The sequence below is a fragment of the Sinohyriopsis cumingii genome, chromosome 7, assembly GCF_028554795.1.
Source record: "Sinohyriopsis cumingii isolate HCF-2022 chromosome 7, ASM2855479v2, whole genome shotgun sequence".
NCBI classification, from domain to species: Eukaryota; Metazoa; Mollusca; class Bivalvia; order Unionida; family Unionidae; genus Sinohyriopsis; species Sinohyriopsis cumingii.
Window position 1 is genome coordinate 80,664,785 of NC_142967.1, and position 13,895 is coordinate 80,678,679.

General features: G+C 35.9%; 1 protein-coding gene across 3 annotated transcripts in view; it reads right to left on the bottom strand.

Annotated features, from left to right (window-relative positions):
- Nucleotides 1–690: 690 nt before the first annotated feature.
- LOC149795611 (uncharacterized) overlaps nt 691–13,895 on the bottom strand; it is a 60,681-nt gene continuing 47,476 nt past the window's right edge. For all 3 annotated transcript variants that reach the window (XM_089965439.1, XM_089965438.1, XM_089965437.1), the window contains 3 exons: nt 12,349–13,329; nt 8,387–8,602; nt 691–3,278 (listed from right to left, as the gene is read on the bottom strand). In XM_089965439.1, the coding sequence (XP_089821565.1) occupies nt 2,465–3,278; nt 8,387–8,602; nt 12,349–13,329 (2,011 nt within the window). In that variant the 3' untranslated portion in view covers nt 691–2,464. The remainder of the gene's footprint in view (nt 3,279–8,386; nt 8,603–12,348; nt 13,330–13,895) is intronic.

Sequence of the window (13,895 nt, forward strand, 5' to 3'; positions counted from 1 at the left end):
CATTTAGTATGTAAGTGAAAAATCAGCCATTTTTTACCTCCTGTCCTCCTTGTTGCATGGAGTACTTTTTTCTACTCCTCTTCCCTCCATACGTACACTTTTGCTTACCACTCTCCCACTACCAATCTCCATATTTGCTTGGGTATTTCTGCTGTCAAGCAACAAATGTGATCATTCACTGTCTTGGGTAATCTCAATAATTCTGTAATATTTGGCTTTACATGTCTTTGAACAAAAGTGTACAACATCTACTTTTATTTTTTCAGTTTTTTTTTTTTTTTTAGAAATATTAAAACTTGATACTGCAAATACTGGATGCAATCAACAGTTTTGACTGCAGTGAACTGTTCTGGAAACCAGAAAAGGACAGTGCACAGTCCATATGCTTGTTTACATTGAGAGCTTTCATTTATTTTGAAATGCCAATAAGCTGATAGTGTCAGGGGCCCCTTATGACAATCAGATTAGAAATTAGATATTGATCAGTGAAATGACTAAGTTTTATGCATATTTCTTATTCTTGATGCTTTTCGTTTTTAAAATAGGTAGAGTTACCAACAAAATGGGAAGGATGAATTTGACGTTGGAATGAACTTTGTGTGTGTGTGTGTGTTTTTGCGTGCAAGGTTTCATGGCAATCTTCCTGGTAGCTAAGGAGGAATAGCAATGTCAAAAAGTTACACCATGCTCTTAATTTTACAAATTTATTGCATTTTCACACAGATGATGATCATGATATAAAACAATCAATGCATTTTGTTTGTGTTGTAATTTTCTGTCCCGGGACTGATAACATTCTAGCTTGTGGTTCCTGTACCTCAAAGTTTTTAAGTTCACAGCCAACAATCTAACAATGATGTCAAACATGAACCTTTTTAATAGCAGTAATATGTTATCAACTATGATTACAGTGCTACAACTGCAAGTTCCAGTCTGAGCAAAAAGCAAGAATTACATAATTAAAATTAGTTTTACCCTCTCCAAAAAATAAAATGATTTTTCTTGCATTGCTTCCTGTAACTTCCAGAAACTTTCCTTAGGTCACATGATGAATAATTTGTAATGAATTATCAAAGCCAAGCTTAAAAAAAACCAATGCAAAGGACTGTGCCAATTCAAGGTAAATACTTAGTCATTTCAATAAATGCAAAGTGGTCTTTATAATATTACTGAAATCAAGGAAGGTGGGACGGAGTTAATTTATTGGATGTTAATCTGTATAGCGGTAATTGACACTGAATGGTGGTCATTATTTTTCAGTAATAAAAAAGAAATGACAATTATTGTGCATGTCTCTATTTACAGACTTTACTGATCTATTTTAGCAATTATTTATATTATTTATTGTGATTATGCACTTCTTCAATTACATTTTTAATTAATATGAATTTTTGACAGAATTAATACGGTTGCAAGAAAAACATTTCCAATTGTACAAGATTCAGTTTAGGTTCATTAAGGCAATAACCATTTATGGCCCTTTTTCTGGCAAATTTACTTGCCCATCCACTCTTGTGAAATGTAGTGTTACCCTTACCCATTCTTTGTTGGTTTCAGTTTTGCATTTGGGTAACATTCAGGTTCTGTGAACACAAATTTTGTTACTGAAGCAGTCAGTACCTCGTCTACTTAGATGAAATGGTCATGCAAGTTTACCAGTAACGAAGGCACCTTTGACTGAATGCCATGTCAACTCAATAATGGCTGTATGTTGCCACTGTATTGCCATTCCATTCTGTATACATGTACCTCACTACAGGTCATTTTCATCACATGACCGACTTTTAGCAGGAATGTGTAGTTTTAGGATATTACTTATAAGACAACTATGACAAATTTAAAAGTATTGCTGATAATGTACTATAAAAGTTCAAACATGATATTTCAGAGAATGGGAGCTGCCATGTGACATTTTCACAAGCTAGGAAAATGTCAAAACATTGTACCCATATCAGCAAATATTAGACACATAAAAAAGGGTTGATTAACTAATTGATTATTAACATTTTGTGCTGAGGCAATTGTTTTGCCCAGTGACACACCATGGCAACTAACCCCAACTGGAGGATGGTTAATTCTACATCAACACATGAAAGGTTATAATGTGTTGATGCAAATGGAGTCAACAAGTTTGCCCTGAGACAAACCATGGCAACTAACTCAACCAGCTATGGAAAAGTGCATTTAATACATATGGGCATTTATTAAATTACATGGTTTCTGCTAAACAGCTAAAAATCCAATATTTTTTTGTGTGAACCATCACAGTTATGTGAATCTGCATTTGTATTTATGCCTTACATTTTCCAAAACAGTTAACAATATGTTTTGAATTACCACATGACTGGCATCCAAAGCTACATGACAGTTTATGAAACTGACAAGACAAAGTTCCAAAGTTCAAACGCTCATCTGTCCGAGTATTTCTGGTTCTGTAAGCACTCAGTGATTAGCCATAATATGCTCATCTACGGCCTCTTTTAACTGGCTGCTGTGCATTACTATCCCGCCGAAGCCTCATTCCTGGAGGTGAGGGAGGCCTTGCCCTTGACCTAGTTTCCCTTACTGGGGCTGGTGATGGGGGCCTAACAAGAGGTGGGGACTTTTTCCTTTGTCTTGTTTTTTGTGGCAGTGGAGAAGGAGGCTTCTGTCCTCTTGAGCCCCTCAAAACTGGTGGAGAAGGTTCCCTTGGGAATGCAGGTGGGGACACTTGTCCCATACTTCCTCTCCTGGATGGGCTCAGATCTTCTCCTAATTCCTCCCCTTCTTCCTCGGAGATGGGAGATGTTCCTGCAGGCAGAGTGGGTGGTGAGAGCTCCCTTTCTGAAAGAGATCTGCGCCTGGGAGGTGGGGAGGGATCTACAGGTGAGGGTGGACCATGAACCCTGCCCCTGCGTAGCATAGGTGGAGGGGACTGACCCCTAATTTGTGGGGGAGAAGGTGGCCTGGGACCTCTGCCCCCTCTGGTGAGTGATGACAGAGGAGGGGGAGATGGATCCCTGTACTGTGAACCCCTTCTGCTGCGAACCATTGGTGAAGCCAATGGAGGTGGAGAAATCTGATGTTGCCGACGGGTTCTCATCTGAACAGGGGATGGCTCTAGTAGTTCTCGAGGGGGTGAGGAACGTCTATTTCTAATACTGACAGGTGAAGTTTCCCTCACCAGAAGTGGTGGGGAAGTGTGCCTTGTTCTCAAGCCAACTGGTGATGCTTCATGCAAAATGGGAGGAGATCTTCGTCTGATTCCAAGTGGTGAGGTGTCCAGAGGTGGTGGAGACCTGAAAGAAGATAAAGATAACAGTTAACTGCTTGGTGCATAGATCTATACTGTTTAATGTGCTTAGTCAAGTTCTGTGAGGATAAGTGATAGTTAAACCTGTCCTAAAGGTCACCAAAACTATTGGAAAAACAGATAATAGTCCATGGATATCTATTTGTTTTAAACCAATATTTCTGATTTTGAAAATTTCCCTGTGATTAAAGCAAGCCTCAAAAGTATTCTAATAAATTTTTAAAAAATTGGATGAAAATTTTTTCATGGTTATAAGGAAATGAAATGGTACCATAAATACATGCTTATAACTTGAATCCAAATGCAAAATGCACAGATCCAGATCTGCCATTGCATAACGCACCTGCAGATCAGTGTTTATGCAGTTTGTGAGGAGTGACCAGAAGAACAAACACCATAGACGCTGATCTCATGGTGCATTATTATGTATTGGCAAATCGATTAGGGTCTGTGTTAGTCATACTGGGATTTACATTACAAGTGAATATATATATATATATATATATATATATATATATATATATATATATATATATATATATATATATATATATATATATATATATATTTAAAATTCAACTTCTATCCATCCACCCAATAAAGCAGCAGTTTATATCTAGCTTGTGAAAGAACTTTGTATCAGTCCATTGGAAGCTCTGTAATGAGACACTAGACTGACATATGTATTATCAGGTGATGGGACAATTTCACTGTCTTGGAGGAATTCCAATGCCTCCATAGCCTATGGCATGTAGTCTTTCTCTTGTATTCCTAATAACAGTCATGAAACTTGAAGGGACATGATTGAAATTCTAAGCCTAGGAAGAACTGAGGTGGACAGCAGCGTTTTAGTCAGTTCAAGGGTGGATATCCTCACCTCTGTTACCTGCTACTGAAATACAATTCTTTAACCACCACCAAGTGCAATGTAAATATTTTCAAATATGATAGTGAATGGCAAAAACAATCAGTAACATGGAACCCAAGTGAGTCTCATATTACTCACATTGGTCACATAACAGCTAACCATTTCATCAAGCATGCTTATGCAATAGGCACTTTATTTTAGAATTAAATCTGCATATTCCAGTACACAAGTGTAATTCAGGTTAAACCATATCTGCATATTCTAGTATACAAGTGTAATTCAGATTACACCAAATCTGCATATTCTAGTATACCAGTGTCTACATATTCTAGTATACAAGTGTAATTCAGATTACACAAAATCTCAATTTTCTAGCATACAAGTGCAATTCAGATTACACAAAATCTGCATATTCTAGTATACAAGTGTAATTCAAACTACACCAAATCTGCATATTCTAGTATACAAGTGCATTTCAGATTATACCAAATCTGCATATTGTAGTACATGAGTGTAATTCATATCACACCAAATCTGCAAATTCTTGTATATAAGTGTCTGCATATTTTATTATACAAGTGTAATTCAGATTACACCAAATCTGCATATTCTAGTATACCAGTGTAATTCAGATTACACCAAATCTGCATATTCTAGTATACAAGTGTAATTCAGATTACACCAAATCTGCATATTCTAGTATAAAAGTGTAATTCAGATTACACCAAATCAGCATATTCTAGTATACAAGTGTAATTCAGATTACACCAAATCTGCATGTTCTAGTATATAAGTGTAATTCAGATTACATCAAATCCACACATTTTATTATACAAGTGTAATTCAGATTACACCAAATCTGCATATTCTAGTATACCAGTGTAATTCAGATTACACCCAATCTGCATATTCTAGTATAAAAGTGTAATTCAGATTATACCAAATCTGCATATTCTAGTATACAAGTGTAATTCAGATTACACCAAATCTGCATGTTCTAGTATACAAGTGTAATTCAGATTACACCAAATCTGCATATTCTAGTATACAAGTGTAATTCAGATTACACCAAATCTGCATATTCTGGTATACCAGTGTAATTGAGATTATACCAAATCTGCATATTCTACTATACAAGTGTAATTCAGATTACACCAAATCAACATATTCAAGGGGCATTATATGTAGATGCTATTACGATTTTATTCTGACACCTCTTAACACCAAATCCGTAAAGTAAAATCACTTTAAAACTGAAAACAAATTCCATTCTTTGATGAGAGATACCCTTTTTTGTATTGCCCATCCTTAGCTAAGCAAAAAACTTTCACACTGAGGTGATAAAACCTTTCACAGTCATTAATCTAACCTTGAACACTGACATTAATCTAACCTTGAACACTGACATTAATCTAATGCTGAACAGTGACATTTATCTAACCTTGAATACTGACATTAATCTAATGCTGAACAGTGACATTAATCTAACCTTGAACACTGACATTAATCTAACCTTGAACACTGACATTAATCTAATGCTGAACAGTGATATTTATCTAACCTTGAACACTGACATTAATCTAACTGTGAATACTGACATTATTCTAACCTTTCATACCAACATTTATATAACCTTGTACACTGACATTAATCCAACATTGAACACTGACATTAATCTAACCTTGAGCACTGACATTAATCTAACCTTGAACATTGACATTTATCTAACCTTGAATCCTGACATTAATCTAACCTTGAATACTGACAGTATTCTAACCTTGAGCACTGACACTGATCTAACCTTGAGCACTGACATTAATCTAACTGTGAACACATACATTTATCTAACCTTGAACACTGACATTAATCTAACCTTGAGCACTGACATTAATCTAACCTTGAATACTGACATTAATCTAACCCTGAACACTGACATTAATCTAACCTTGAACACTGACATTAATCTAACCTTGAATACTGACATTAATCTAACCGTGAGCACTGACATTTATCTAACCATGAACACTGACATTAATCTAACCTTGAACACTGACATTAATCTAACCCTGAATACTGACATTAATCTAACCGTGAGCACTGACATTAATCTAACCTAGAACAATGACATTAATCAAACCTTTCCCACCAACATTAACTAATCTTGAACACTGACATTAATCTAACATTGAAAACTGACATTATTCTAACCTTTCATTATGACATTTATCTAACATTGTACACTGACATTAATCAAACAATGAACAATGACATTAATCTAACCTTGAACACTGACATTAATCTAACCTTGAATACTAACATTTATCTAACCATGAACACTGACATTTATCTAACCTTGAGCACTGACATTAATCTAACCTTGAACACTGACATTAAGCTAACCTTGAACACTGACATTAATCTAGCCTTTCACACCAATATTAATCTAACCCTGAACACTGACAGTAATCTAACCTTGAACACCAGGGTTAATCTAGGATAAGGATGGATGCATGTATGTATAGGCAGACATGAACACATTAGCCCAAATGTGGAATTTATGTACATGTTTGACCCCAAAACAAGCAACTAAAACCATGATCCTTTAAAGTTTTCACTGCAATTAACACATTTACCCCTGGAGGTTTTTGTTGTTTTTGCCTGAAATTCGAATAGGAAACACATTTTGAAAGCTATTTCTGAATATATCCTAATACATCAACTTCCAGTGATTTTCCAATAACCTAATACCTAATTGTGTTAGAAATATTGTTTTTCATTGGCTATTTGGCTCGCGCATGAGCAGAAGGGTAAAAGTTGGACTTCTTTTTCTTTTTTTTATTTTCATATAGAGACCACTCTTTATTCCAAATGCCCATCTTATCCTACTTTTTGCAAAGGTTCATTTGTCTGTTTGCAGTTCATACTGGTCTGCCTTAGATCTCAGACCAAAAAGTCTCAAATTTGGACACAAAATCGGATTCCGACCACGGGCGAATTTTGGGTGGAAAAAAATCGGGTCCAAAAAAATGAGGTTTTTCCCTCTGTATTTTGTAGTGAAGCTAGAACTTCCAGATTATTTGGTATCAATGTAGAGCTACATCTGTCTACCTTTCTATAATACCACCCATTTTAGTGTATCATACATGACCATGATGCTACAGAGCTCGACTGTAGGCTACTAACCCCTGCCACGTACACTCGTCGCCAGGGGTTAATGTGTTAACATTGGTGGTTGTAACAGAGGTGGTGGTAACATTACTGATGCTTGTCGTAATCATCCGAATTCACGGCCTGCAAACTGAACAACTTTCACATGTTTACCTAGCACTCTGGAGCAAATGATCGTATTTAATTTTTTTAAAGTACTTAAAAAATCAAATTTTTCAAAGATGCATATATTTTGCTTTTATTTTTATAAAAGTATCCAAGGTTTATTTATTCTAAAACTAAAAACCCTTCACCCCTTACAAAATTAAAATATATATTATAGATATATGTATATGTTCATTTATTACTGAAAATGTTTTGAAAGTTATATATATATATATATATATATATATATATATATATATATATATATATATATATATATATATGAAATCCACAAAGACAAATTGCAATCAAAATTCAATCGACAGATTTCTGATTTGTTATTGAAGAGAGAGGTTAACTAATCATACCATACTGAGATTATATGGTAGTTGTTGCAAACAATGTTCTTTGTACTATTTTCCTTCTTTTGTCCTTTATTTTCTCCCATTCTCACAACTGTACTCTCTTCTTCAAAAACCCAGACACTAATCTGCACATGCATCTTTCTGTACAGCAGTGACCTTGACCAGTATTTATCTGCCCTCCCCCCATTTCCTTCTTACCTCTAAATATTCTAAATATAAACCATCAATAAAGTCTGGTCCAGTGTTTAAACCTTATGTCACAGTAGTTTTTCTAACAGGAGTCAATGTGACCTTGAACTTACACATAACCCAAAGTCAACAGGTTTCTTCCTTGTCCCAAGTAGAAGAAATCTATAAAGTTTGGCCCAGGTGCATCATCTAGAACTAAAGTTATGGTACACATGCTAACAACTGACAAAGACAGATGGATGGATGGAAGAATGAACAGAGAGGTGTTAAAATATGATAGGCTATGTCTTATGGGAAATACATAAAAAAGTTTTTAATAAAAGTGTGAAGCAACACATGCTATTGGATGCCCACTATTACCCTCTCATCCGCATGCTGATTGGAGAGTCTTCAATGATTGGAGGTGAGATAGATCTGTTGACATATCCTGAGCCTTCAGGTGGGTAAAACCGTTTTGCTGGAGACAAAGGATGTGGGTTTCCCATCATACCCATCATGGGATCAGGTCCCCCCATGTGTCTCGGAGGAGTTCGACCCTGCCAGTTTCGTACAGAATTTCCTCGCTGCTGTCCCATCCTGATAAAATCATAAACATTTTGCAAAAATTAAATGGTCTTTCAACTATTGTTATGACTGTATGGTCTTAAAATAAGTAACAGAAAAAGCAAAATGAAGTTCAGTAAAATTCAGCAAATAATTTATTTATCTAGAATACAAAAAGAAAATTTAATAGGAACTTTCAGCATTGCGAGTTAAATACCAAATGATCCAAAAAGTTCTATCACAAGTCTAATGTATAGTGTTCCAAAGAATTCCAGGTCTTGAATGTGTTATGTACCAAGTCTTGAACATGGTGATACACCAATAGTCTTGATATATCACAATGATATAATATAGAAAGTCTTTGAACAAATTCACAATAATCACAAAATAGTGTTTTAGTCCAAAATTTCAATGAGCACTTTCTGATCCCTATAAATAATTTAAATAAATAATTCCTCTCAAATTATACCTGAACACAACTAAATGTTGATTCCACAAAGACTGTTATTAAAGTGGAAATCAATAATTGTTATCTTGGTCTTCCTTATATACAAACTGTCACCTGATTTATGACAACATAATACCCTGGACCAATGGAAATTTCCATCAAATCTGAAACAAGATCAGGCCTGTTTACTTAAATTATAGCAAACAACCTGACAAGAATGTAGTAGACCATGATTTCTTTCCAAGGGAAAAACAAAATTTCCTGAACTCAACTCAATGTAAGCAAATTTTTTTAATAAAATGACATTAGTCAAGTTGGACCAAACCCCTACCCTCAATTAAGGACAAAGGTCAAGCACATATATACAAATTAAATATAAATAGCACTATCTCAAACTAATTTCAAACTGAAACAGAGCTTTGCTGGCAAACTTTCATAAATGCTGCTAGAAATTTTCATTAACTCAGGAAATTCCCTAAACTTCACCAAAATGATACAGCAAAACCAATGGCGGTAATGATAGACACCTGATAAAGTTTCTGAGCCATTTTAACATTAACAGTAAAGAAAAGGGTAGGTCTGAACATGCTGAAACTGACCATCTCAATATGTGACTGAACTTTGTTAAAGTAATCTTTTTATAAATTCATTGATCACTCTGGCTTTATCCTTCCAGTGCAGACCCTAATGGAATTTTAACTATAATTGTGTAATGTACTACATACATGGCATATCACAGCTTGTCACGCCATAATAAGATTTTTGACTCCCAACCCTTGACATTATGATCATGCACAAAACATGATTTCAATAAATTCACATAAAAAACAGAGATTTTCTGACACTGGAATCTAGGTAAAGTACATAATGTGGAACAACCTAACTGTTGGAAGCCATATAAAGAACACGATGTGGAACAACCCAACTTTTTGGAAGATAGGTACTACATCCTGTGAAACAACCTAACTTGTTGGAAGATAGGTAAATTACATAATGTGGAACAACCCAACTTGTTGGAAACTAGGTAAAAGTACATAATGTGGTATAACCCAACATTTTGGAAGCTATGTACTACATCCTGTGAAACAACCTAACTTGTTGGAAAATAGGTAAATTACATAATGTGGAACAACCCAACCTGTTGGAAGCTAGGTAAATTACATAATGTAGAACAAACCAACTTGTTGGAAGCTAGGTAAATTACATAATGTGGAACAACCCAACTTTTTGGAAGCTAGGTACTACATCATTTGAAACAACCCAAGTTGTAAGCTAGGTAAATTGCATGACATGGAACAACTCAATTTACTGGAAGCTAGGTAAAGTACACTGTGTGGAACAACGCAACCTGCTGGAATCTAGGTAAATTACATGAGTGGACCAACCTAACTTGTTCGAAGCTAGGTTAATTACATGATGTGGAACAACTCAACTTGTTGGAAGCTAGGTAAATTACATGACGTGGAACAACCTAACTTGGAAACTAGGTAAATTACATGATGTGAAACAACCTAACTTGTTGGAAGCTAGGTAAATTACAAGATGTGGAACAACCCAACTTGTTGGAAGCTAGGTAAATTACATGATATGAAACAACCCATCTTATTGGAAGCCAGGTAAATTACATGATGTGAAACAACCAAAATTGTTGGAAGCTAGTTAAATGAAATGAGTCAAACAACCCAACTTGCTGAAAGCAAGGTAAATTACATGATATGAAACAACCCATCTTATTGGAAGCCAGGTAAATTACATGATGTGAAACAACCAAAATTGTTGGAAGCTAGTTAAATGAATTGAGTCGAACAACCCAACTTGCTGAAAGCAAGGTAAATTACATGATATGAAATAATGCAACATGTTGAAAGCTTGGAATCTAGGTAAATTATATGATGTGAAACAACCCAACTTGTTGGAAGTGAGGTAAATTACATGATGTGAAACAACCAAAATTGTTGGAAACTACGTAAATGAAATGACTGGAACAACCCAACTTGTTGGAAGCTAGGTAAATTACATGATGTGGAACAACCCAGCTTGTTGGAAGCTAGGTAAATTACATGTCAAACAAACCAACTTGTTGGAAGCTAGAAAATGTACATGATGTCGAACAAACCAACTTGTTGGAAGCTAGGTAAATTACATGATATGAACAAGGAAACTTGTTGGAAGCTAGGTAAATTATATGATGTGAAACAACCCAACTTGTTGGAATCTAGGTAAAGTACATAAGTGGAACAACCCAACTTGTTGGAAGCTAGGTTAATTACATGATGTGGAAAAACCTAACTTGTTGGAAGCTAGGTAAATTACATGATGTGGAACAACCCAACTTGTTGGAAGATAGGTAAATTAGAAGATGTGGAACAACCTAACTTGCTGGAAGCTAGGTAAAGTACATGAGTGGAACAACCCAACTTGTTGGAAGCCAGGTAAATTACATGATGTGAAGCAACCAAAATTGTTGGAAGATAGGTAAATTACATGATATGAAACAACCCAACTTGTTGGAAGCTAGAAAAAGTACTTGAGTGAAACAACCCAACTTGTTGGAAACTAGCTAAATTACATGATGTGGAATAACCTAACTTGTTGGAAGCCAGATAAATTACATGATATGAAACAACCCAACTTGTTGGAAGCCAGGTAAATTACATGATGTGAAACAACCAAAATTGTTGGAAGCTAGTTAAATGAAATGAGTTGAACAACTCAACTTGCTGGAAGCTAGGTACATTACATGATATGAAATAATGCAACGTGTTGAAAGCTTGGAATCTAGGTAAATTATATGATGTGAAACAACCCAACTTGTTGGAAGCGAGGTAAATTACATGATGTGAAACAACCAAAATTGTTGGAAACTACATAAATGAAATGACTGGAACAACCCAACTTGTTGGAAGATAGGTAAATTACATGATGTCGAACAACCCAACTTGTTCGAAGCTAGAAAAAGTACACAATGTCAAACAAACCAACTTGCTGGAAGCTAGGTAAATTACATGATATGAACAAGGCAACTTGTTGGAAGCTAGGTAAATTATATGATGTGAAACAACCCAACTTGTTGGAATCTAGGTAAAATACATAAGTGGAACAACCCAATTTGTTGGAAGCTAGGTAAATTACATGATATGAAACAACCCAACTTGTTTGAAAATATTTTAATAAAGTCAGTGATGCATAAAATATTATCACAGTGACCTATTTTTGTGATAAGGGTGTAGTACTCATCTGCCAATATCAGGCATAGTAAACTATCTCTCATCATTCATAAATTCCTATTACATGAGAATTAATTCAAGATCATCTAGGTAAAACCACTTACCATTTTTTCCTAGCACGTCTTTCTGCTTCTCCGAAGTTGACACTGATCATATTTCTCTGTGCTCTGAGTGCGGCTTCTCCAAAGTTAACCTTGTCTATTGGAGTCTTCTCTCGTTTAGACCTTCTGTCATCATCAGACTTGCCAGAGAGGTCAGAGTAGACAGAGAGCTTTGATGGTGACCTTGATCTTGATCTTGATTTTGAATGAAAGTAAGATCGTGGTGTGCTAGCCCGACTAGATGAATGTGAACGAGACCTACTGTCGCTATCAGAACGGTAACCACATCTATGACGAGATGACAGACTTGATGATGTTGATCGAGTTCTCCTTGATCTTCCTCTTCTGCTTTCAGTCGATCTAGATCTCAATTCTGAATTTGACCTTCTTGACCTTGAAGATTCTGAAGATATTGACACTGCACTTTTAACTCTCCCTGATAAGAATTCATCTGAATGGGATCTCTCACTTCTTCCAACATGTGCCATTACATTGGCAACTTCACTATCAGCATCTTCAATCTGTCCATCTGGACTCACATCCACAGTTTCCATACAAACACTCTGCTGTGATGATGGCAGTGGGGGTGGGGAGACTGGGAGAGGAGGAGGAGGAGAGTCTGAGCTTGAATTAGGGGGTAGGGGTGGAGGAGACATTGGCAAGGGCGGGGGAGAATCTACCATGGTTTGAGGAGGCAAAGGTGGAGGTGATGGGACAATGTTTGGTGGTGGAAGTGGGGGAGGGTCATTAGGGGGAGGTGGTTCAACTGTAACCCTAGTTTCAGCAAGGACATGGGGCTCTGTAGGGAGTGGAGGAACAGCAGGGGAAGAGTGTGGGATTGCAGCAGTTAGTGTAGATGGAGACGTGGCTTTCGTTTGACTGCAGGAAACCAATGGTCTTGGTTTGTACAAATCATCTGAATCAAAAATTTGTTTGGATAATCTATTCTTGCTGTCTTGATCAGAACTTCCACCATCTGAAGATCTGGAATGAAGCATAAAAGCTTTGACAATTACAAGCTAGCTATTATCCCCCCTCTTCAGGTTACAGCAGGAATACTGTTGTTGCCCTATGCATCATTATATCCATATGTCTGTCATTATGTCTGTCTATTCATTCATGTTTCTCTACCCACTCCACCTGTACTTAATGAAACTTCATAGACTAGTTGTAAGGATGGTGTAGATATAAAAAAATTAGATTTATTATCTTCCAGTCCATTCCTCTGGAAATTTCTTGAAAATCTATCAAAAAGGGGACATTTCAGTGATGGAGTTAATCATCATTTTTTATCCCATGCTGCTTTTAAAATTTTTACAAAACTTTGTTAGCTGAATATGAGGCTGGTGTAGATATTATTCCTGTGGCTTTCTGGGGATGCATTTCGAACAGTCAAAACTGAGTTAATCATCACTTGGAATTATTTTGTTGACATTTTGTAGGCTAGATATATGGAAGATGTAGATGTGAAATAGGGTTTTAATTTTTTCCTTTTCATCTGTTTTTTTATTATTACATAAAATTCACAAAGCACTCATCAAAATGGGATT